General features: G+C 40.6%; 1 protein-coding gene across 8 annotated transcripts in view; it reads left to right on the forward strand.

Moving 5' to 3' along the window:
- The window catches only part of ARHGEF28 (Rho guanine nucleotide exchange factor 28), a 305032-nt gene that overhangs the window by 151451 nt on the left and 128483 nt on the right, over positions 1-25098 (forward strand). For 7 of the 8 annotated variants that reach the window (XM_061189357.1, XM_061189352.1, XM_061189354.1 and 4 more), the window contains 2 exons: positions 7808-7860; positions 8436-8496. In XM_061189357.1, the coding sequence (XP_061045340.1) occupies positions 7808-7860; positions 8436-8496 (114 nt within the window). Of the gene's footprint in view, positions 1-7807; positions 7861-8435; positions 8497-22919; positions 23177-25098 lie in introns of those variants that run through there. The other variant, XM_061189359.1, reaches the window with a different exon arrangement.

A 25098-nucleotide genomic window follows, 5' to 3' on the forward strand; every position in this document is an offset into this window, starting at 1 on the left:
GGCAGGCAGACGTGAGCCCTGCAGGCCCATTGACTTACCCATTCAATAAGTCTTTACTGAGCGCCCACTCTCTGCCAGGCACTGTTCTCAGCACTGGTGATGAAGCAGTAACCAAAAAGGCAAAGAGAAAAAGCCCTCATCTCATGGAGTTTACTTTCATTGAATTTCACTCATGCCTTTGTGGAGTGACAAACACTGCTTGAGGCGCTGGGGATGCAGCTGGGAGCCAAGCCAAGTTTGCACACTCAGGGAGCACGCATCCCAGTGGCCATGGAGAGAGGGACATTTCTGGGAGTCAGGAATCAATTCTCCCCATTTTGTGCACAAGGAGGTGGTAGCAGAGAGAGGTCACATAACTTGTGTGAGGTGACACAGCTTGCTCAGGCAGTCAGAACTCAGGTGGGTAAATTCTTACCCACCACACTGTAGATACCCACCACCCTTCTCTAACAGACTGTTTTCCTATTCAGTCTTCGGACTGCTGCTCTAGAGTTCTCTCCAGCTTTTGTGTGATGGAAAAGTGCAAAATTGGAATCGTTGCCTTGAAATGAGCTCTTTTCCATGTGACCGACCTGTCTCATAAAGTCCTTACGATGGGAGATTGTGACCCACATGCAGAGACAGGTCTTGATGACACATCAGCAACAAGCAGACTCTGCTAAAAACCTCAGCTCTGCCATGAACTGGCTTCTGAACAGGATGCAAGTTACTCAGCTGTGTTTCCTTTTGTGGAAAATGGTGGAGTGGGAGTGTCATTTAATACTTCCTTCAAAATAAGGTTTAAATGAGAAAATACAGGTGGGGCACCTTGATCAGTATCTGACTGTGGATGCTTAGCCAACACTATCTTGTGATGAGTGCAAGTTATAGCACGTGGCTAGAGCGGACTTAGTGGTGATCATGTGTGTGCTGAGATATCAGGACACAGCTCTTCACCTCATGGTGACCAGGTGAGCAGATTTTCTGCTTGAACATTCCTTAGACGGGGGTGCAGCTCTTCTCTGTGTGCTCTAAGTGAGTGAAATGGGAAGAGGGAGTTGTGTGGTGGATTCTCCTTTTTTTAAAAAAATTTTTATTGGTGTCTAGTTGATTTACAATGTTGTGTTAGTTTCAGGTGTACAGCAAAGTGAATCAGTTATATATATATATATATCTATATATCTCCACTCTTTTTTAGATCCTTTTCCCATATAGGCCATTACAGAGTATTGAGTAGAGTTCCCTGTGCTATTCAGTAGGTTCTTATTAGTTATCTGTTTTATATATAGTAGAATGTATATGTCCATCCCAATCTCCCCGTTTATCCCTCTCCCCTTTCACTCTGGTAGCCGTAAGTTTGTTTTCTACATCTGTAACTCTATTTCTCTTTTGTAGATAAGTTCATTTGTACCCCTTTTTTAGATTCCACGTATGAGCGATATCATGTGATGGATTCTCCTTATTTGAATATCTCCTGTGAGATATTATTGGGAAAACCAAGAAGTCTTTTATCCATGCAAAATTTCCTTTCCAAGATTTTTCGTTTTGAATACTGTGGCCCAATGTCTTTTTAGAACTGTTGAATATGGTTCCAATGTCTTATCAAGATGCAGGTCCTTTAACCAGGGTGGCTGGGACCTGAGGTGTTGGGGATTTAGGACAGCAATTAGGGAGGCTGTTCTGCAGAGGTGATTACTCAGCTGGATACACAGCTCTTATCTTAGCCTCATTGTGGAATATCCATCCAAGTACTTGGTCAGTGTTGCTCGCCTAGAAGCCAGGTACCTGGGCATTTGCAAGACACTTACACTCCATACCCGGAGAATGCACTTCCCAGCCCCAGGAAGTCACCTGTGCTTCTTTCATTTGACAGAGAGGCTCAGTCTTCTCTCTGTTTCTTTTAGAGACTGACTTTGCCAGTCCATGTTCTCCTCCTGCCTACAGAAGAGAATGAGTTTCATCCTTAAAAGGCCAAAATAAGATCTCAAGCTGGTATGATGCTCATTTTGTGTATTGTTATAATAATATTAGTATTTTCTCACATACAAAGAAAAATTCTCCACCTTGCCTCCCCCAGTTCATCACAGAATTAAAGAATCCTAGTTTGATCTGGAAAGAATCTCGGATTCCTCAGAATTCACCTAGATACAACGGATTCTGCTCCCATCTGCTATGGATGCTTTGTTCCAGCTGGGTCCGATTAGCAGGTTAGGAGGAAGGACAAGCATTTACTAAACATATCAACTGAAGAGTCTAATACAGTTGAAATAAGCTTATAAGTTGAAGGTATATTTAAGGAGTTTTTCCCCCTGAATTGAAATAGACTCTAAGTGTGAAATCTTAGGGACATAAAAGTATTCCCAAGAGAAAATTGAATCTTGTTTATATTGTTGAAAGATGACTTTGCCTCATTTTATTCAAGCAGTTGAGTAAATTAGGAAAATTATGTCCTGACCTCAGTTTGAAATATAATGATTTAGAGCTTCTGCTTAGTTGATAGTTGCCACCAAATTTTGGGGCTGAGGGTGGTATCTTTTATTTTACTCCATGACTTAATTTTTGACTGTTTGAGATTTTATGGGGATGGGGGGTGGGGAGGGTGGGAGAGAGTGCACACTCTAGATGTAAAAAATCTATATTATAAAAGCATATTAAACATAGAGTTACCATATGACCTAGTGATGACACTCCTAGATATATACTCAAGAGAAATGAAAACATAGATCTCCTTCAACTTACACACAAATGTTCAAAGCAGCATTATTCATAACTGCCCCAAATGGAAACAATCCAAAAAGTCCATCAGCTGAGGAATGGATATACAAAATGTGATCTATCCATACAATGGAGTAGTATTTGGCAATAAAAAGGAATGAGACACTGACACATTATAACACGAATGGACCTTGACAACATGCCTTGTGAAAGAAGCCAGTTACAAAAGACCACATATTGTATAATTCCATTTATGTGAAGTATCCAAAATGGGATCCATTAAGACAGAAAGTAGATTAGTGGTTACTTAAGGCTGGGGTGGGAGCGGTGGTGGTCGGGGAGAAATGGGTAGCGAGTGCTAATGGGTATGGCGTTTCTTGTTGGGGTGATGAAAATATTCTAAAACTGGTTGTGGTGATGATTGCACAGGTCTGAGTATATTAAAAATCATTGAATTGTACACTTTAAATAGATGAATAGTATGGTATTGAATTATACCTCAAAGCTGTTATATACATGTATACATACATATATATACATACATATATATACATGTATATATGTATATACATACATATATACATGTATATGCATGCACATATGTATACATGCATATACATACATATATATACAAATACAAATATACAAATACAAATATATATGTGTATATGTGTGAAGGGAATATACTAAACCATTAATGGTGGTTTTATTGATTTTTTTCTCAGTCCCTTTCAAGTTTTCTTAATTACTTTTGTGACTCAAAAAAGTGTCACGAATAATTTGAATTAAAAAAAAACACTACGTATTTCAAAAAAGATGTCTTAATTTCTTTCTGAAAGAATGCAGAGTAGAAATGTAAAAATTATATTGTAAAAGAACACGTTTTGAGTTGCTTGAGGTCTCCTCTCGCCTTGACATCCTCTCCCTGACTGCCGATCCTGGGGGCCCGGATCACTGGGGGCCCGGTTGAGCTTGTTAAATTATACAGAACGTTGGGACTCATGGACTAACAGGGCACATGTTGATATTTCTATTGATAAGTGCCTCATTGTTTCTCCTAGTCCATATTTATACTGGGAATGCCAACTGATAGCTGTTGGCGTTAGTATTCCCACCTTTAGAAAAAAAAAAAAGGGAGCAATTGAGATACTGAAACAAAAGATCAGAGTGTTATAATAGCCTCTGAATTGAGAGCGGTAGATGGTTTTTCAAATTTTTTCCCTTTGCCATTTTAATTCTCTAGCAGTTGTGAATCAGACATGCACACTAGGGTAAAATATTAAGGTGATTGGTGAAGTGAAGTTCTTAGTGAAACTCCAATGCGTAACCAGAGAGGAAAGGGTGACTTTTGGGCTTGCAGAGCTGGAGGGGTGGGAGAAAGCCAGGGGAAAAGCATTCATCTGTCTCATCCAGCTGGCAGTTCAGAAGTTGTGATGAAATAGCACCGGTATTGGAGTATTTGAATTAGTAATTTAATAAAGTAAACAACTTTCCCTTTCTTGTCCCTAATGATCTATTACATCTCATCAGTTATTTTGGGCCATCAGATCTACATTGAGGAGAGAAACATTTATTCAGCATCTGTAATATGCTAGGCACCCTGCTTGGCCCTGGAGATACAGGTGTAGGGCTTAAATTGATTTGGACCCAGCCTTCCCAGAGCTAATAGTCTATTGGGAGAAGAGGATTCATTCAAAGACTATGAACTACCCTTTGAGTCCCTTTGGGCATTTGTGGGGCAGAAGAGCAAGCTGAGAGCATGACCTGCGTTTTCCTTTGTGCTTTTGATGCTGCCCTGCATGTCTAACCCAGTTGGGGACTTGATCGTGGAGAGCTGAACCTGAGGGTCGGGGTGAAGCAGCAGTAGTTGTCTGGCTGGCTCTGATCGAGATCCTTCTTGCCTCCTTCCTGGGGGAGGAGTCAGATGGCACAGCAAATTGTAGCTGAAGGAGAATACTGAGCACCCTGTATTTTCCACGTAAGCTTTCTCTTTGCTTAAGTCTAGCCTCCATGGTCCCATTTCTCAAAAGGAGACCGTATGACTTGTGCACGGAGTTGAGATCTATTAGACTAATCTGTTTCCTAACAAGACACTGGTATTGATCTTATGCTGTTTGCTAGTGCAGCGTCGCTGGTGAACATGAATATTAGAGATTATTTCTGGATCCATTATAGCATGGCAATAAAAAACATGTTTATGATGTTTGGCAAATCTGTTTTAGGAGGTGGAGATCCTTACTTCTGGGTGGGCCTTGAAGGCGAGATTAATAGGCCTTTAAAACAGAATAGCTTGGGGTTACTGATATCATTATCTGCTGAAGGTTGCTATAGCAATGAGTGGTTTGATTGCACTGTGCAGTTGGTGGTGCAGTGGGTGAGTGTAAAAGGATCCTCGTCATTTAGCAGAAACTCTCCTGGAGCAATTTAATTAAACTCTGGTGGAAGGAGTGCCAAATTCTTTAAAAGCTCTAAGATACAGTTCTGTATCATGCTAGATTAATTAAAGATACATGATTATCCTGTCACAAATTTTTTTTTAATTTATTTATTTTATTTTTAAATTTTTTTGGCTGCATTGGTCTTCGTTGCTGTGCGCGGGCTTTCTCCAGCTGCAGTGAGCGGGGGCTACTCTTCATTGCGGTGCGCGGGCTTCTCATTGCAGTGTCTTCTCTTGTTGCGGAGCATGGGCTCTAGGCGCACGGGCTTCAGTAGTTGTGGCTCGTGGGCTCAGTAGTTGTGGCTCATGGACTCTAGAGCGCAGGCTCAGTGGTTGTGGCGCACGGGCTTAGTTGCTCCGCGGCATGTGGGATCTTCCCAGACCAGGGATCGAACCCGTGTCCCCTGCATTGGCAGGCGGATTCTTAACCACTGCGCCACCAGGGAAGCCCCACAAATATTTTTAATGATTTTGAGATAGTTTTATAACCTTGAAAGTTGTTTTTAAAATGATTATACGTTTTATGATGACATCTATTTTAACATAGTTTGTAGTATTTGTTTGAATATTGAACAAAATTGCATTAGACTGTAAGGAAAATGTAGGCTGGCAGTGTATGAAGACTGGCCTTTTGAGAGGGGCAGGGAGCTGGAATCTGAACATACCACCGGGGTGGGCTCTGAACACATTACTGGGTGAACACATCCTTTGTTGTTACAGGTGGATTACCTGACGATAGAGCCTTCTTCATCAGCAGTCTTGAATAAAATGTGTATTATTCTTCTGCATCAGTGTTGTAGGTACAGAATTCTTTAGAAATGCAGAATTGTTATCATTTAAAAGCATGTGGTCTGAAATGTCTCTAAAGGAATATCCAGTGATGGGCAATAAAAATGTGTGTGACTCTCTTGCTATCTATGCAGATGTGTCTGTTGAAACTTTAGTTCTAGTTACCCTCCTTCACCCAATTTTTAGGGTTTGGGTATATGTATTTTAAAACAGAAGACCTGCTGTGCTCCCATATGGTAAACACTATAGTAGATGCTTCACATCAGTTTTCTGCATCTGTGCAGTAGAACGAAAACTTTCTCTTAACATAGTATTTTGGACTTTGGTGCTTAAACAGCAGGCTTTTTTGAAGGGTGAAGTTGTCTCATTTTGACATTCCCATCGCGGGCCCTGTTGTTCTGCAGATGGTACTCTGCTGCCACCTGGAGGCCTCATGTGGGGTGTGCATGTAAACGTAGGTGGGGATGCTGAGGAACAAAAGCTGCCCAGGCTGGGTGTCAGCTACAGCCTCGTCCTTACTCCCTGTTGAGGTCAGTTGACATGACCACATGAAATTGAGGCTATTACCCGTTCATTTTTCATCATAGACGCTAATATGCATTATGAATTCAAGAGCAATATACTGTTGTGGAGGACAGATACCTTACTAACTTGCTTGATGTAAAGCAAATTCAAAGTTATTGTTATGCAGATTTAAAGAAAAATACATCATGACTTTGTGTTTGTTGACTTCTCTGCTCCATCCTTACCTTGTTAAGATTCGCCATGGAAAGCCACCTAAACGAAAACCTTATACTTTTTCTAAGCAGAAACATGGATGAAAACTGGCATTGTTGCCAGGCAGTGAGAAGAGCTTGAATAAATCCACTTGGAGGTTTGAGGCCTCACGTGACTTAAATTAATAGGAGTGGCAAAGTGGAGGAGGGAATGCCTAGTTAATGGACCTGGTGGGAAAACTAAGGGCCTCCCCAGAGCTGGCATCCAGCAGGGCCTGGGGGGCAGGGAAGCTGAGGGGTCGAGAGAAGGGCCTGGGCCCACAGTGTTGTATATCAATACAAATTCAGGGTGAAGATTTTCATCCAGCTGCCCTTGTTAGGAGTGCCCAACACTTCTGTATTCCTTAGGCCCAAACCTACTTTTGGTGGTTATTTCAATAACAGTGGCTCTCGTTTACGGGCAACTGAGTATTTGGGAAGAAAACCAATCAATCAAGACACAGAGAAAAGCGCACCTTAAGTGGACCTTCTGTTCATCCCAGAACATCACGACCACTGATGCTTCCAGGAAAGCCTCTATTCAGAGAGAAGGCCCCCGGTGTGCATGGGGCTGGTTAGTGCAGAGCCTGGCACTGTCTGAGGTCCCAGCCCAAGGGCTGTGTTGATGTTCTTGACATTAAACAATGGGCAAGGGAAAACCAAACCTCATCTAGAATGAATTAGGCTCTTTTGAAACATGAAATCGGTGGCACTTGAGGAAGGAGACATGTGGGATTTCCTCAGGTGGGTACGAGTCACGTCCTTAGAATCTGTGCTGTTTTGAAGAGGCTTCGGTCAGTGCACAGCCTTCCGTCTGAATCAGGGGCATTTGTTTATTTAACAATCATTGTCTTCCTCAGGATTTCCTGTGAGAGCTCCTGGGCTTGTTTACATCTTGGTCCACACAAATAATACCAGAGCATCGTGGGCTATCAGGTTATCAGATACTCTGCTCTGCGGAGAGTTGATTTTTAAGAAGCCTAATCTAAAACCTAGCTCCACACAGACGGCTCTGAGCAACTCATTTACATTTGTCATCTAGTTTCTTTTTTTTTTTCCTTTTTCTTCTTCCTTTTTTTTTTTAATGGAAATTCCTATCAGCAGATCCTGATGAAAATTATTCCTTTTGCAGAGATTAAGAATTCGGTGTCCAGCAGATCATCGCCTGGAAAGGAGAATGTAAAGGTAATGATTCCCTGCCCATTTTCATCTTTGTGCTTCTCTCCAGAGTTGAAGTAGAAGTGAAGACCTAGCAGTAATAAACATAGGATAAAAAACCCAAAGCAAAAAAAACCCCTCAGGGATATGTCCCAGGGCACATTCAGAATAACTTGAAATCGCTTCCTTTATCGAATTTTAGATCTCTACTCTTGATGAGCAAACCTAGCTAAGCTGTCTTTCTGGGTCGTAGTTGTATATGCAAGATGACTGTATACCTTTTCCAAAAATTTGTACTTGAAGATGATATCTACAGATGTTTGCCAACAATGCCATTGCAAGAATGAACTTGGGAGATATTCTCTGAATATAAAATAACCTATGGATAGCTTTTAGGCATGCTTCTGCTTGGGACAGATTCTTCCCTTATTTCTAGCTCTTAATATTACGTACAAGACTAGTTTTCTGTTTATGTGTGGTGACACGTGTAACATGTCTTTACTGATGTTTTCTTAGGTGGTTTTTTCATTTACAAAAATAAACATTACTGTTGTCAAGTAAGTAACTTGTAAAAAAAAGCCACCTGACTTTATCTTTTCCAGCATGTGAAAAGCCCGGTGGTTCAACTGAACGAACATGAAGACCAGGACAGTCTATATTTGGGTATGTTCCAAAATATTGCTTCCCCCAGCACGCATATGGGGGTATCACAGACCCAGGTATGCAGGGGACAAGAAGAAAATCTATTTAGAAATAAAATCTTCCTTCCTGGGAGCCTTGTCTATTTCTTGAAACCCACACAGGTAAATTTTTTTTGCAGCATCAGCTATAATACTGTGACTTCAGGGGTTCAGTCTCCATTTACAATCTAAAAAACAAAACAAAACAAATCGAAACAAAAAAAGCAATCCAAGCTTTTCTAGACAGTTTTACTCTGAGCCAGATGTTGGCTCGGGGCTTGTCATATGTTACCTTGTTATTCCTATGAGGTAGGCACTACCAGCTTCCGTTTCAGGTGATGCGACTGAGCCCACTGGTAGAGGGTAAATGGGGCAGTTGAGACTCATAACATCATCCTGCCTGGCCTCAGAATCCCCAAGTTTACCGCTATCCTATTTTGATAGCCGGTGGGGGCCCCTTGGAGCTGAGCCTGTGTGATCTTATCCCCTGGCCTCAGGAAAAGACCAGACACTTATCCTGGGGCATGGATCTGATGTGGGTGTCCCTTCAAAGGAACCAGGAGCTCCCTTGACAAGGGGGAAGTATTTCTCCCCTTGGCCCTGGGAATTCTTGTCTGCTCACAAGCATTGTCATTCACCACTCCCCAAGGGGCACCTCCCCAAATCTCCTCCTCGGGCATTTCCTAATTCTTCAGGGCTAATCAGGGCTCCAGACTTACCTTTGAGTTAGAGGCTGATGAAGCTCTTGGGGGTCTGAGGACACGCACAGCCTGGGCTGTCAGCAGATGCCTCGTCTGGGCACTTGGATGGTCTGGGGCTCATAAGTGGGAAGCAGATAATCCAGAAATTGCCCAGTTGGTTTCTTCAGGCTCAGTGAAGCTGAAGCAGCTCGCACACCTGGAAGGTGCCTGGGCAGAGCAGTCTTAGGAGTTGCAGGGGTGTGGTGGTGGCTATGGCAGTGGCCAAGTGCTTGGGCTGATGTGAAATCAGGGAAAAGCAAGACAGCTCCCTGGGTGAGCTTAATAGCGAAGGTGGGTGGCCTGCGGAGCCTGGCGGTGCAGGGGGCTCCCTGGGGAGTGCAGGCATGCAACAAAGCAGTTACAAGAATAAAGCAGGGTGAGGAGGAAGTACCCTCAGCGTCGGTTGGCTGTGCTGCTTGTAGTTTGGCCACAAGCCAGAGGTGGTTTCTGGCTCTCCTGGTGTGAGGTACTACTGAAATGGGAATAGAAACTAGACCATACCGGGCTTTGTGCACACCTTTAATATTTCTGCTATATAAGGTAAGAGTAATAATTTACTTCCAGAAGAGGGGAAGAGGAAGGAGAAATGAAAGCACACGTGCCCACGTGGATGACTGTCGCGGGCTGTTGAAGCCCAGAGCTTGGCTGCTGCTCACACATGCAGGATGTCTCATCTCCAGATTGCATCATGCTCCCAGGAATGTTCGCTTTGAAGAATGTTTACCGAGACAAGTTGCTGGTGGGGGAGGAGTGTTGGCTGTTAAAAGTATTGAATAGCAGGATTATTTTCATGTTAGGCTTCAAAAATTCACTCCGTTCCCAAACTGGTATCCTTGCTGGGTAAGAAGGCACATGTTATTGAAATTGTAGTAGCCTGACCTAATCGGAGTGTTTTGTCAGTAATATCATCGTGTCTGAGGAGGGATGTGATAAAGAATTTGAGAGAGACGAGTGTGTATGACATTAATCCGGTGATTTATGAGAAGGTCTATGAATGGTTATCCCTTGTGCGAACATTGGCTTTGTTGTTCATTTAAACTTGGTGGATTAGAAAAGGTCACCTGATTTTATGCAAAGAACATAATAGAATCCGGTGGTAAGCTGGTGTCTGGAACTGGAGATGGCTTTTCCCCATGGCCGCTTCTAAACCGTTCTACTTTATATGTGCTTATATTCTGCTTGGTCTCTAAGGAAGTGCTGATAAATGTGGCACTGAGGTATACGTCTTTGCTGATTTGTATTATTCAAAATGGTGTGCCGTGAGTTCAGTGCGATCTCATAAACGACATCAGCGCCGTTCCAGTGGGTAGCCACATATGTCTATGTAGCATGTGACCTGTGGCCAGTGTGACTGAGGAACTGCCTTTGAACTTTATTTATTGCACTGGACAGGGAAGCACCAGAGTAAGCTCCCTTTGTATTGCTGTCGTTGGCCCATCAGCATCAAGAACCAACTCACCATTAGTTTATACACTGAAAATGACTACTAATTGGAAGAATAAAGTCTCCAGTGGGTAACAGCTGGTAACCTCATCCAAGCTGGTGCCCCCGAACTACCACAGTAATGAGTAGTGATAGTAAGATCACATTTATGGCGAGTCCAGAAGTGAGGGCCCCGCTCTCTGTGGATAACTGTGAGGGCTTGGCCTTTTGCTCAAAGGGGAGAGTATGAGTTGAGCGCTGGGGTCCGATTCTGTTGCTGCCACAGTGAAGAGTGAGACTCCTCAGCGTGCAGTGCCTTCACATTCTGGGCAGGTAGGGTGCGGGGAGAGGGCAAAGCATTTGGAGGAAAGGGTAGAAGAGAAGGTAAATGAAATGGGTCAGTATGGAAATTAAAAGGAAGGAAGGGTCCATTTGGCTCAAGGATATGGGGCTAAACATGATTAAGCAATAGAAGCTCAACAGTGGGCAGCTGTGAATGTTGTACCAGGGAGAAGGGATGCGGACATCTAGCGGGAAACGTGGACAACCTCTGGGAAATACAGTGGAGAGGGTGAGCTTTGGCTGCCCCCTTGGAATACCAGCTGCAAACAAAGATGCATAAGCCATCGCTGGACTGGCAAAGCTGGAAACGGCTTGGTTAGTTGTTGTCTTGCACGCTGTTCTTTTGAAAGGTTGAATCTGAAAAAATAAAGCCATGTGCCTGATTAGAAATTCAGATTTCCAGTTAAAAGTTAAGTTTGTGCCTGAGGACTGTGAAACAAGAGTGCCAGTGTCTCAGGTGGGTTACAGAAGCCCCTGGAAGGCGACACTCCTGCTCTCTCAGCAAGTGATATTCAAGTGTGAGTGAGGTTGTATGGGACAGCCCAGATTTAGTGACACTCATATTGAAGCTGACTTTCCTGCAGTAATTTATCAGCCGCTGCCTGCACTGAACTGAAGATAACTTGAACTTTACCTGGCTAAAGCTGTATATTGTATGACTATTTGGATGGAAAAATGAAGGATTGGTAAAACTGACATGTTACGACAAGAACTCTGTGAGCGTGTTTAACTTTCCCCATGGGAGAAGGTGGTAGGGAGGTAGAGACCCTAGGGGCAGTGGTGGTGGAATTGGCTGGCATCCTCCTCCTGCCTGTGAAGTCCCGGTACCGTGAAGTGCTGGGCAGGAAGTGGTGCCGTATCTGCTGTTTGGCTGGCGAAGAGTGAGCTTGATGCAAGTGTCGGATGTTCTAAGCATAATATTGTACTAAATAAGCCTTTTGGAAAAAATAAATTAATTTTGTCTTTTGTAATTACAGAAGTAATAAATGCTCACAGTAGAAAAATTAGAAATTTTAGAATAGAAAAACAGCCCTATCGTTCAGCCACCCCCAAAGCAGCTACTATTAAATTTTGGTGTGTTTACATGATCATGGTTGTGATCATGTAAACAATACAATTCTATGTCCTGCTTTATTCATGTAACATTATATGCCATAAGTAAGCTTCATTTTAGAAGGTAGCTTAAAATGATGCTGTACATTTTTCTATGAAAAATGTGTATTACTTTTGTATGAAGAAGGGAAAATGTCATAGATTCTCTCCACAAGTGTTTATCGACCAGGAAAACAAAACAAAACGAAACAAAACCCTCCTTTTTATAATATGCATTGTTGATTTTACAGAGTGGCCCAATTGTCAGTACATGCTGAGGCTCGAATCCCAGTTATTGGTTAATGCCCTGGGTCACTTCTTTGCTGTTACTGTTCATTACTTATATGTAATATGAGAAAACCTCTTAGTGGGTGCTGGGACTGGGAAGGTGGGCACTAGGGAGACAGATGAACCAAAGCTGGATGTGAAAGGAAACCTGACTTGATACCAGAAAAACTCATCCAGATGAGTCGGGAAGAGAAGGAAGCAGAAACAGAAACAAACAGTAGGAAGTGAGGTGTTTCAGGGTGCTCAACCCAGCTGACACAGACAAGACAGAAAGAAACAGAGACCCCGCATAGGAAGCTTAGGAAAACATCACCAAAGGGAAACCGGAAGGAAATGATTGGGAGATCCAAAGAACAGTCCCTCAGAACAGAATGTTAGGGGCAGCAGGAACTCTTTATCCAAGATCTGCTTTTGTGGGTGTATCTGGGAGAGTCCAGACCCATGGATTTAGGTGGTGAGCTGGGTGGAGACAGTGCAGTCAACAGTGCTAGTCTGGCAAACCACCAATAAGTAGGACTAATTAGGTTAGTCTTTTCTTCTTATACTAACTTAAAGTTTGGAAATGGAATTGATGCTACTAAGCTATAAAACCTTCTAAAACAGCAATTTTAAGTTGCTTGGAAACATCTTGAAACTTCATTTGCAGAAGCAAGATCCAAAATGTGGAATCTTAAGATCTAGGACCCGTGTCACTGGAAGCTGGCCCTCTTTTGGCTGTTATTATTTAGTAACACATGTGTATCTATGTTGAGATCTCAGAACTGTTGCATGAAACATGAAAGAAAAGAAAAAAGAAAAAAAGGGAGAGGGGGTAACCTTAGCAGAGCTCTTAGCCTTCTGAAAAGTAAGTTTTCAAGCCTAATTTCTGGCAGGTCTCTCTTTATGCCCCGGGCTACAAAAGTTTTGGGTAGATTTTCTTCTTTTTTCTTTTCTCTTCTGTTTTTGGGGTCATCTTTCCACCACAAGCCAAAGCTTACCAATGTTTCGGTGTTGAAATAAAGGGGCTGGGGCTGGAGAAATATCCCAAGAAGATCACTCGGAAGGCACAGTTATTTGTAAAAATTCTGATTCAGATTTTATTCCTTTCATTCACTTCAATGAAAATTTCTTATTGCAGTTGTTGAGGTTTTAAAAATTGGTTTTGGTAGAAGAAATTGCCAACTTACTGGAATTCTGCTGAGTGGTATAAGCTGAATTTGGTTCTCTTATCATGAGTGTTCTGCCTTTTCTATTTGTGGTTTCATTCTCTGGATAAAATTCTCCTTGTGGAATGCGAATAAAGCATTTTTCTTTAAATTAGACAATTGGAATATTTATTGACAGACTTTTATCCCGTAAGTTAAAAAAGAACTTTGGGGTTTTCAGGTTAATATAATACTACAGACAAGGAAATGTGAAGGAACTAAAGTCTTATTGGAGGTGTAACGTCTTCATGTTATCGTCTTTTCTTATAATTTAACATAGTTTTTTTATGTTTTTTTCTTTTTTTTTTAAACAAGTCCCAAGGCTAGGAAGCTGTCTGGTCTAATGATAGGTCTAATGTTCTGCCTAGTTTTTGCTCACAAATATGTGTTTAAAAACAAAAAGCAAAATGAAAGTGAGTTAAGATTAGGAGTCGCTAATTAATCTAAGTACTCTGTTATCTGAACTCTGCCTGCCCGTTGGAATTACCTTGGAGCTTTAACAAACAATCCTGAAGCCCTGGTCCCACCCCCAGAGAAGTCTGACCTAATTGGCCTGAAGTGCAGCCTGTGTTGCAGGAGTTCTAAAAGCTCCCCAGGTGATTCTCAGGTATAGCCAAGGTTGAGAACCATGACATAGCTCCTTAAGGGAGCCCTGCTCTGCTGAAATCACTCTGACTTACTGGGTTTTCAGTGTTTTTGGAATTGAAGAATTGTGGTTCTACTTTTATCTCAGTTGGTTACGAAAGCAATTAATGGAAGCCCATTTGTATTAGGTTTGCAGACTTTTAATGATGATCACCATCAACATCATGGTAGATCCGTGGGAAAGGTAAAAAACAAAAGAATTTATTGAAAGTTTCCTAAATACTTGAATCTAAATGAGATGATCAAACCTTTAAAGATTCTTTTTAAACATTAAGAAGGAATCAAGTGATTGTAGTTTGCTGTCACATTCATTTATTGGACTTAAGAGGGGCACAGTTTGGGATGAAGGGAGTGGATGGTTGTTTACACTAATGTCATAGGGCGTCACAAGGAGGCCTGATGTTTGACAGTAGTACCAACCTAGCTGTAGTGTATTCTAAATCACCTTTTTCTTTCATGTCACAAACCAACTTAATTTCTGAAATGTAATCTAGGAGGGGGAAAAATATGGCAGTTCTTTCTCTGAACTCTAAATTTTTCATTCTCCAAAATAGGATCCTCAACTCCAAATAAACCAGCTTAGTGAATAATTCCATAGCTTCTGTCCCTAAAGATTCTGTTTTGATTAAATCAAATAATTATAAATTTCAAACAAGTATAAAATCTTAAGGAAACTACAACTACCTTATAAAACATGAAACAAATGAAGAATATGAAATATATCCTGGAAATAGTATTTGTAAATGCTTTTTGTGGAAAGTTAAATTTCCACTTAGGGATTTTGCCCCCTTTTCTTTTGTTGAAACACTTCAGAATACCTGTGTGTGCAGATGGTTAATGAAAGAATTGCCCGCACAGAGGAAAACTTAGGTTTCGGGCTTGATTGCAGTGTCAGTGTGTTTATGTGAGTTTAGGCTTGCTGAGTACCCAGTGGTTAATCCCTTGGAAGGGACTTTAGGACAATTAAGATTCTGGTTAGCTTTCATTGCCAGGCAGAACGAGCTCTATCAATTTATTGGGACAATTTGCTGTAACTTTTAGAGTGCCTAATTTGGAAGACGTTTTTATGAAACATGGCCTCTTACTTCAGTCATGGGCAAGAAATCCAACAGAACTTATTCTTCACAATATGAGATTCTTCTGAAGAATGCGTGTAAAGCATGGGAAAGAAGTGATGCAATCATATGCCGAATAGGAGAGCCAGGGGTAAATAGTCTTTTGTTTCTTCATAACATTTAAAATAACAAACAAAAAACAGAATAAAGAGGGAAGTTAAAGGTGTCTAGAATTTTGAAGCAAACTTTGAGTAAGCGAACTGGGCTTCATCCAGGTTCTTGAGATTTATCTACCATTAGGTTTCTGCTGATCTAACTGAAGTAGACTTACCTATCCCACAAGTGTCCAATGGGGGCTCCTCATTAGGGTTAACTCTTAGGAACATATTAACCCCAAAGTGACACTATTTGTTTCTGAGAAATTACAGTTATTTTTAGCATATAATCTTTTAATGTCTAATTAGTTCCCTCAGAGTCACATGGGAACTTCACTTCAGAACTTAAGCAAAGGGAAATGGAGTTTTATGCATGACTTGAGTTCTATGTATCTGAATAAGCAATGCACACTTTCTTTTAGCATGAATTCCACAAATATTTAATGAACATGGAGTCTGTACATTTTGTCCCCATCCTGTAAAACATTTTTACACTTTATTTTGTAGAACAGTTTTAGATTTACAGAAAAGTTGCAAAGATGGTACAGAGAGTTCCCATACACCCAGCCCCCTAGACTCCCCTAGTTTCCCTTATTATTAACATCATATATTATTATGGTATATTTGTTAAAATTAATGAACCAGTTTTGATACATTATTATTGACTAAAGTCCATCCTTTATTTAGATTTCCTTAGTTTTTATCTAGTTTCCTTCTTCTGTCCCAGGATACCATATTACATTTAGCTGTGTTTCCTTAGGCTCCCCTTGGCTGTGAGAGTTTCTCAGGCTTGTTTTTGATGATCTTGACAGTTTTGAGGAATACTGGTCATGTATTCCATAGAATGTCCCTTAATTGGTAATTTTGGGGTGTTTTCTCTATCACTAAACTGAGGTTATGGGTTTTGGGAGGAAGACCACAGAGGTTAAGTGCCATTTCCATCACATTATATCAATAGCATATAATATCAACATGACTTGTCAGTGTTGATGATGACCTTGATTACCTGGTAGAGCTAGTGTTTGTCAGGTTTCTCCACTGTAAAGTTACTCTTCCCCACTCCTCTTTCCATATTGTGTTCTTTGGAAGGAAGTCATGATGTGCAGCCCACGCTTTAGGAATGAGGAGTTATCTGTATGCTTCCCTGTGGGCAAAGTATCTACGTAAACCATTTGGAATTCTTCTCCATGGGAGATTTTTATCCCTCTCGCTTATTTATTCAATCATTTATGTCAGTATAAATTCATGGATATTTATTTTACACTTTGGGTAGTAATCTAGTACTACTTTATTCAGAGTGTTCTAGCTTTGGTGATGAGGGACTCTTTCAGTTGGTTTCTGTGTCCTTTCTACATATTCCTGTCATTGTGGGGTTTTATCTTAGGGTGGTGAATATATTCTTTATGATACTGTAATGGTAGATACATGACACTGCATTTGTCAAAGCCCATAGAACTTTATGGCACACAGAGGAAACTTCAATGTGTGCAAATAAAAAATTAAGAGGTTGGAGGATCCTGTGATGGAATGCAAAATGTAGCAGAACAACCTAATTGTACTAAGAACTTTGGAAACAACCTCACTGTGGAGGATGGGAGCGGGGTGCAGACCTCAGTAACTTTGGAAATGAGTAGAGTCTGTAAGAATAAAGGCAAAGGAAACTGTACATAAGCATGTCTTCTAGGTGCGAAAGTTGTTTCCCATAGGGGTACAGGTTAACATTTCTGATACCACTATTAATATATACTGGAAATAAGTAAGTCAATGGATGATGGAGAGTAGGTGTCAGGTTTTTCACTATTGGAGTGGGAGTTTACGGAGAAGCAAGGGGAAGAGGCCAGAATGATCCATGTGCTAATGAATGAGAGATGTGGACATCACTATGTACTCATGATTAGTTAAAATAGATACACATGGTTGTATATGGAAATATTTGTAGGTATGTGTATATACCTAGGTTAGGACACACATATTTCATTGCTCCGTCAGTTGAGAGGGCCTAGAAGCAACAATACTCCGGTAGCATACACAAGATATGCCCACCCTTTAAAAAAAACCCAAACAGGATTATCCATCACATTTTGTGTGAATTTCAGCTTCAGAACTGTAGGCTTGATAACACTTATATTAAAACGATTTAAATTCTTTGCTCTTTTAACTTATTTACATGTGAATGACCGTAAAAGTCTATAGAACAATAGGTTGAACTTTGATGTTAAAATTGATTTTAAAAAAAGTTTGTGAATAAGTCCATAACATGTAAGAAACTTTTTCAGAAGGTTTGGGAAAATTAAAATTGGAACATTATCAGAAAAAACTTCAAATGTAATCATAGATGTTGCTTCCCTAGGTGCCTCGGCTCGTCCTACTATGAAGAATTTTTTTTCTCCTCAGGCTGTAACAAGATACTTTCCTCCCCCTCCATCCTTTCTCTGTCCAGACTTATGGCCCATAACCTTGCTTCTTCCACCTCCACGGACCCTTACATTTACTATCCACAGCTGCCTCTTCAGGATAAATTCAAAATTCTTCATAATGTATCATTCAGAAAAACTTAGTGAATTTGTCCTAATTCTTTCCTTTCAGGTTATACCCAGGAACTTCAGTGTTTAAGACAAAAAGAGGTCCACCAAGGATCTTTATTTCCTTAAGAGAATCATTTAAGTAGAACCTGTATCTGTAGCAATACTAAATGCTGGTGGAAGCTTTGACAACATAATTCTTTAATATGTTACTTTGGTCAGAAAATCTATTATTTTCCTATCCTGAAGTGTTTTTGAGAATTTTTTTCTCTTTTTGTATTACATGTGGGTATATCATAATACAGGTAATTTCATTTGTTGGACTTCTAGGTTGTGTCTGGGTTTTTTTTTCCCCCTTAGATAGTAGGATGACATAAGGGGGCATATCAGAACTTTCGGAGGGGCATGCAGAGTTTTTGTTCAAATAAATCAAGGTAATTAAGGTAGATAAGAAGTAAAAATATTCTTATTTTTGAAGTAAGGTGGTATTATGAATGGTGGCACCCTGGGTTTCTAATTTATGACCACCATTGTACCATGCTCCTACTTCATGTCTATTTTATGTGAATTCAACTTTATAGGCTCTATTAAAAAAATACAACAAGGAGGGGAGATAGGGAGAAAAATAATAATTTGAACCTCAGGTGGTTCTACACTCAGTGAGTGTAACGGCGCTGAGTGAGCATGAGGCTGGACATGAATGTGCGCTTCCCTCCCTGGGGCTCACAGTGAGTGCATCTTACACGTGGATGTGAGCCGTGCTTTTAAGACCTTTGTTTTCTGTAAAACATGGCCTCTCAGTGAAAGCCAACCATTTCATCTGGTGCCCGACCGAGGTAACGATGTTCTCCAGCAAAGAACTGTTTCTGTTGAACTTAGAGTGATGACATGGTGCCTTCTAAGGCGTTTTTGAGGAAGACTTTGATCATCTCTGACTTTCACCTAATGCTAGAACTTGAACTACATGAAATTGTCACTGTTTAGGCTGAAATTATCCAGGATAGGCTTGTCCTTGCATCATGGGTCCTGCTGCCTTTTGTCTGTATTTTTTTATTATTTTTATTTTTTTCCCCAAGAATGGTGTTTAACAGTGTTAAAAACTGTAGTCTCTGGTGGTCAAACAATGGAGCAGAAAAGCAAAACAAAGCCTCCTCTTTCTGTCTCGGTATGATTTCCTTGGAACTTCTTTTCATGTTGTCATGTCTTGAAAATCAAGACATTTTGAAAATCAAGCTATTATTCTTGAGATAAAGATAAGAATCTTTCAGTGTCTATAATATAGGAGAGAAATATAATGAAAGGGAAACTTTATTTACAGTTAACATTTAAACTACAACTTAGTGAAAAACGTATGTTCTTTACTGTTATAATCTCATCTGATCCTTACAACCCTTTGAAGTATAGATATCCCATTTTATAGGAAACAACTGAGGATCAGAAGGTATGAGTGACTTGGTTAGGACCACTAAGTAAATAAGTGACAGAGTCCAGATATATAGATCTTCCTCGACTTAGGATGGGGTCATGCCCCAATAAAACCATCATAAGTTGAAAATATCGTAAGTGAAAAAAATGCGTTTAATACATCTAACCTGCTGAGCGTCCTAGCTTAGCCTAGCGTATTTTAAATTCTCAGAACACATACATTAGCCTACAATTGGGCATCATCATCTAACACAAAGCACATTTTATAATAAAGTGTTGAATATCTCATAATTTATTGAATACGGTAATGAAACTGAAAAACAGAATGATTGTATGGGTACAGAATGGCTGTAAGCATATGGGGTGTTTACCCTCATGATCGTGTGGCTGACTGGGATCTGTACTCGCTGCCCCTGCTCAGCATCATGACAGAGTGTCATAGGGCATATCGCCAGTCTGGGAAAAGATCAAAATTCAGAATTCCAAGTCCAGTTTCTACTGAATGCGTGTTGCTTCCGCACCATCGGTAAAGTCGAAACATCCTAAGTTGAACCATCATAAGCTGGCGACCATCTATATATGTCTCCAAAATCCTGTACTTTTTCTTTTCAGCTTGAGGCTCCTTAAAAATATGAATGTAAAACACAGTTTTTGTCCTCAAGGAATTTTGGATCCCATTGGAGGATAAGAAAGCTGTACAAATACTGTAATTTAAATTGAAATATAAATACTCTTCTAGGGAGGTTCAGTTTTATCATTGTTGAAAGGTAGGTGACAGCATGTGTCCTGGATAATTGTGACTTTATGGAGGTTATTTTCTAAGTAAAGGATTTTCTAATTAGAGCGGGCACAGTAAGGCTGATGAAATCATTTACATTCTTATGTTGTCATGGTTGTATGATATCTGGTGAGAAAGTGGCCTTGGGGATATATCATTGAATTCTGCCAACTGCAATTGCAATCAGCCAGTCAGAGGAAGCAAAGAAATTAAGCTGTTGAATATGAATGAGATGTAAATAACATCTTGAATTAATTTAAATGCAATCACATTGACCCAGTGCCGGGACAAACTCAATTACTGTAGAAAACAAGGAGGATAAATGACCCACATTCAGGAGAAATTCTTTGGTAAGAAAACGAGTTGGCCTAAAAAAGACTGTCAACTCAATATTTGATACTCCACTTTTTATGTTAACTCTGCACACTGCTGGTCAGTAAACTCAATTTATTCTTTAAACAATGTTGATAAATAATAAAGCAAATGAGGAGATTGGAAAGTCTCTTGTTGGGTTTCTCATATGTACTGGTTGGGTAATTCTAGTAGTTTTATTGCCAGAATAATTTCTATATCAACAATCAGTTGATATGGAATTGGTCAACAAGGACTGTGCTTTGGGAATAATTAGATTGAGATGCACCTACCTGGCATCTCAACTCAAGAACTGCATTTTACAAAGTTCTTTCATATCTTTGCATTGTCCTGAAGGTCTTCTGACCTGTCTCTGATGCTTAAGAGAGGAGCAGCCCACTCCAGTAGTTTGTTGACCTGGGATTTATCCTGGTTAAGTGGCTCTAAAACTTTACTTTGCGTGATAATGAGAAAGATAACAGTATTTCCTGACCCAGTACCTTCATTTCCAAATGGTGCTTGTCTACACTTATGGAGGTTCCCTTTCTAGGGTCTCTGGACATCTCTCAGGCAGCCAAGAGTTCTGTGTACACCCCAAGTATTGTATGGAGCCTTAGAGAACAAAGGGTTTTCTCCACCTAACAGTATTGCTCTTTGCAAATGTAGACACTGTTATGATGAATAAAATGCAAATATATATTTAAACACTTTACCAGAGTTCACATAGCATTTTTTTTTGGTCAAGATACACGCTTCAATTAGCAGCTATTTACCAAAAATATTACAGCTGTCATATAAAGATTCTTTGTCTACGGGTTGGGACTTAACTGTGTAAATCATTCATTCGTTTAGCAGCTGCCTACAGTGTTCTGAGTCCTAAAACTGAGAATGAATGGAAACCCATTCACAAGATTTTATCTATTTTCTTATAGAAAGTTGTGTATGGACTAAAGCTCTCTTATCTGATAGTGGAGTTGAGAGTAATTTTTCCTTACGATTGCTCCAGCTGAGTAAGAAAAATATGTACTTATTCTTCAAATAAAAGGTCACAAAGTAGAGAATATATTTTTTGTTTTAACTTAGTTGTGATGCTTGTCATTACATAGCTTATAGCTGATCTACTTGTATGCTGTATTTACATAGCAACCCATATGAAAACAGAGGTGACGTATGTAATTCTGATTTCCTTCGCATCTATCTGTACCCCTCACCCAACCCCAGCCCAATCAGACAGGATTAGCTATCAGGGAGCAGGTTATGCATCTGTTTTCTCACACAGCATGGCACGAGAGTGCCAACAATTTTTGAAATAATTGAAGTAAGGAGATGAATGTTAATTAAGACACATATTGTCATGTTCCAGATCTGCAGAGTTGAAAGGATCCTCATATTGTTTCCACTCTCCTTTAGTTTATTTGGCCGTCAGATGCCCTCAAAACAAAATACAATACTTCTGTGAAAAGAAACGCTTAAAAGAGACTCCCGTATGAGACTTGGGATATACTTTTTTTCCGCTGCAGACCTTGGCTGCTGTGCTTGAGATTATTTGGGGCCCATGTATCTGTGCGCCTGCCGGTCGGGGTTTAGAGAAGTAAGTTTGAGCAGTGTCAACGATTTATGGGGAGGCAGTAACGGGCTTCTACTGAATGCTAATTACCGGCGAGTTGTTCAGGGAGACTGTGTAAGAACTGTTGGTTTGTGGTAAATTAGTCGCTAGCTCCATTGAGATGGGCTGCAAGTTTAGATCAGAGCCCCGAAGGCGCCCAGCTCCTTGCGACTGACGGCCAAACTTGGTGACAATTTGAGAAAAAAATGCCCCAATTGTGCTAAACAGTAAAGTAGATGACTTTACATGAATTTAATAAGTACAATTCTGGATAAAAGTTAAAGCTTCCAACCCCTTTTGGATTAAAAGGATGGGGCGACTGGATTGTTAAATGAATTATCAGAGTTGTTTTGGCTCTTAGATCTGAAAAGCTGCCAAACCTGCCAGTGGTATGAAAGAATAGATTGCTCTGGAAAAATCCCTGCCCTGAGTATGACGGCCTTTATTTGTCTGTGTACTGGAGCTTTCTGGCTGTCCACACACATAAACCTCAACCTTTATCTCATGCTGTACAGGGTGGCTTTTCTGAGAAATGATCCTCTAGCTCCCGACCAAAACAGGCGTCTGCATTGGGAGGGTTTTCTTGAGTCTCAGGCGGCTCTCTTTCAATTCGCAGTTACCTTTCTTCTTCATTTCCATTTCCAGCAACGAGAAGAGAGTTAATGATTCATTTGCTCCCAGTGACCTTTTGAATAACTGGACTGCGGTGTACCAGTGCCACTCTGAGCTACTGTGCTCGCCTTTTACTTTCCCAGTTTGGCTTGCATATTTATAGCCTCCTTCTTGGTCTACATGCCTGAACGCCTGAAGGAAGCAAAACATTTATTGCCTCTCCCTCCCCGGTGTTCGCAGCTTTCACCCAGCCCCATTCCTTCCTTTTACATCACACGGGAGACTCGCCTCCTGGCTGGGGATGTCCGAGTTCTTCCTGAGTCTCTGCTGTTGAATCTGTTGATTTCATCAAGACAAAAAGATGGATTCTGACTCGGACTCACCTTTTAACTACTCGTGGCCTTCCTTCCCCAAAATGAAGATTCGACGGAGGGCCTCCAAACAAGGTAGATCATGCGATCTTTTACTACCCCCAGAGCCAAGCCGGGCATCTTCCTATTCTTACCTTTCTTTTCCTCGTTGCTTTGCGAGACTCTTTCTGATAAGTGCGTGTTTATACATGTCTTTATAAAACTCTTATAATATAAATACTTTACAGATAGACTTCTGAGGTAAACCTACTCATCCTTCCTGTGTTCCTTTCACTTTAAATCTTCCTTTGTGCTGTATTGTGCATGCGCTATTTTTTTCCTTTAAAAAAAAAAAAGGGAGTTTAGTACAAGGTAAATGTTTTGGATTCATTTGCTCAGTTACCTTGGTGTTACCTTGACAATAAAGTGTCTTGTTGATTTAAGTGTGTCTGGTCTTTGCGGGATGTGCAGAGAACTATGCGTGTGCTTAGTACCCGGTGTCCGCTGCATTTGTGTTTTAGTTTTCAAGTGTGTGCTAATTAAAAAAAATTTTTTATACCTAAGAAAATTCTTTCTTTTCTACTCTACTTTCTTGATTTTTTAGATGCTCTAAGGAAGGGATTTTAAGAAAGTAATTTCAATAAGAAAGCCTATATTTCTCCAGGGGATGCAGTCACACATTAAAAAGTTTATTAACAGTAATTACCAAGTATGCAAAATGCTTTACTGCCAAAGGCAGAAGAGCTATTTATTTGCAGCATGATAATAATGGAGTGGCTTCACGCTGCTTATTCCCCCTCACCTGCAACCCACTCTTGTGGTACGGGTCTTGGAAACCAAGGGACAAGTTGGTGTTAGGCAACAGCGGAGGTGGCCTGAGTATCCGGTGCACCCTCGCCAGCAGGTGGTGATTGTTGCCTTCTGAGGTTAATCAAAACTAGAAAGGTAGTGAGTAGCCCTTTCTTGTGTTGTAGAGGGACTTTCTGTGGTTATGTTTTTAGTTCAAACAGAAACATTTTTGTGAGCTTATAAGCAGAAGAGGTGTTTCTGAAAGTGGGCCGCCTCTGTAGCTTTGTCCTGGGGGAGCAGAATTCTCTCTTGAGAACAGAATGACCAACCGTATCACTCTGTGCTTTACTTGGAGAAAAATGGAGGCTGGCAGTTGTCACCGTACCTGTTTCATTTCAAGGCTTTTTTTCCTTCTAAAATAAAATGGAGGGGTGTGTGTGTGCGCGCGCGTGCGTGTGTGTTTGCTCTTGGCTTGGGATCAAGGCTGATGCCAGGAATACAATGGGTTGACTCTCTAGGAATAGTAGAAAGCCTCAACCTGAACAAATCTCCCGTGCTGTTCATTGCCATTCTTGAAATTCTATCACTGGGGACTTAAAACATTTGTACAACATTCTATTTTCTTTATATTCTATTTTAAAACGTAATTGCTGCTTCTTTGGGGGTAAAGGGCCATGATATAAATGCAACTTACCATTAATTGTTTCGGGGGGAGGGGAGTATCTATAGGGCACACAAATGTGTGCATGTGAAAGCAAGCTCAGACTCAAATGGAAAATGGAGTAAAATGTTAACAATAGGTCAGTCTGGGTAAAGAGGATGTATTGGTGTTCGTTGTGCTATTCTTATTCTTTCAACTTTTCTGGAAGTTTGAAATTGTTTCCAAATAACTTTTTAAAAACTTTTAAATGACTTCTGAGAGGGGAGATACACGAAGTCCTTAATTCCTTAGAGTGAATATTATTAGTTCTCGTACATGGAGAAATTCTTGAGGGCAGGTAGCAGTTCTGTAAGACTACTAAATCTTTGTGCTAATTCTCATCCAGTTAAATTTGGGGAATGATCTGCTTTATATAATTTTGTATTTATATTGCCTGGCTGGCGGACTGGATGCCTATGTTGTAGGGAGGCCTCGGTAGCCTAACAGCCTGGAGAGATGTGGGATTAATGATTAGGAGGCCAGTGGAGAACCTTGAGAGTCCAGTGGGGTTGTAGGGAATGCGTTAATC

This window comes from Eubalaena glacialis, chromosome 4 (assembly GCF_028564815.1).
Source record: "Eubalaena glacialis isolate mEubGla1 chromosome 4, mEubGla1.1.hap2.+ XY, whole genome shotgun sequence".
NCBI lineage: Eukaryota > Metazoa > Chordata > Mammalia > Artiodactyla > Balaenidae > Eubalaena > Eubalaena glacialis.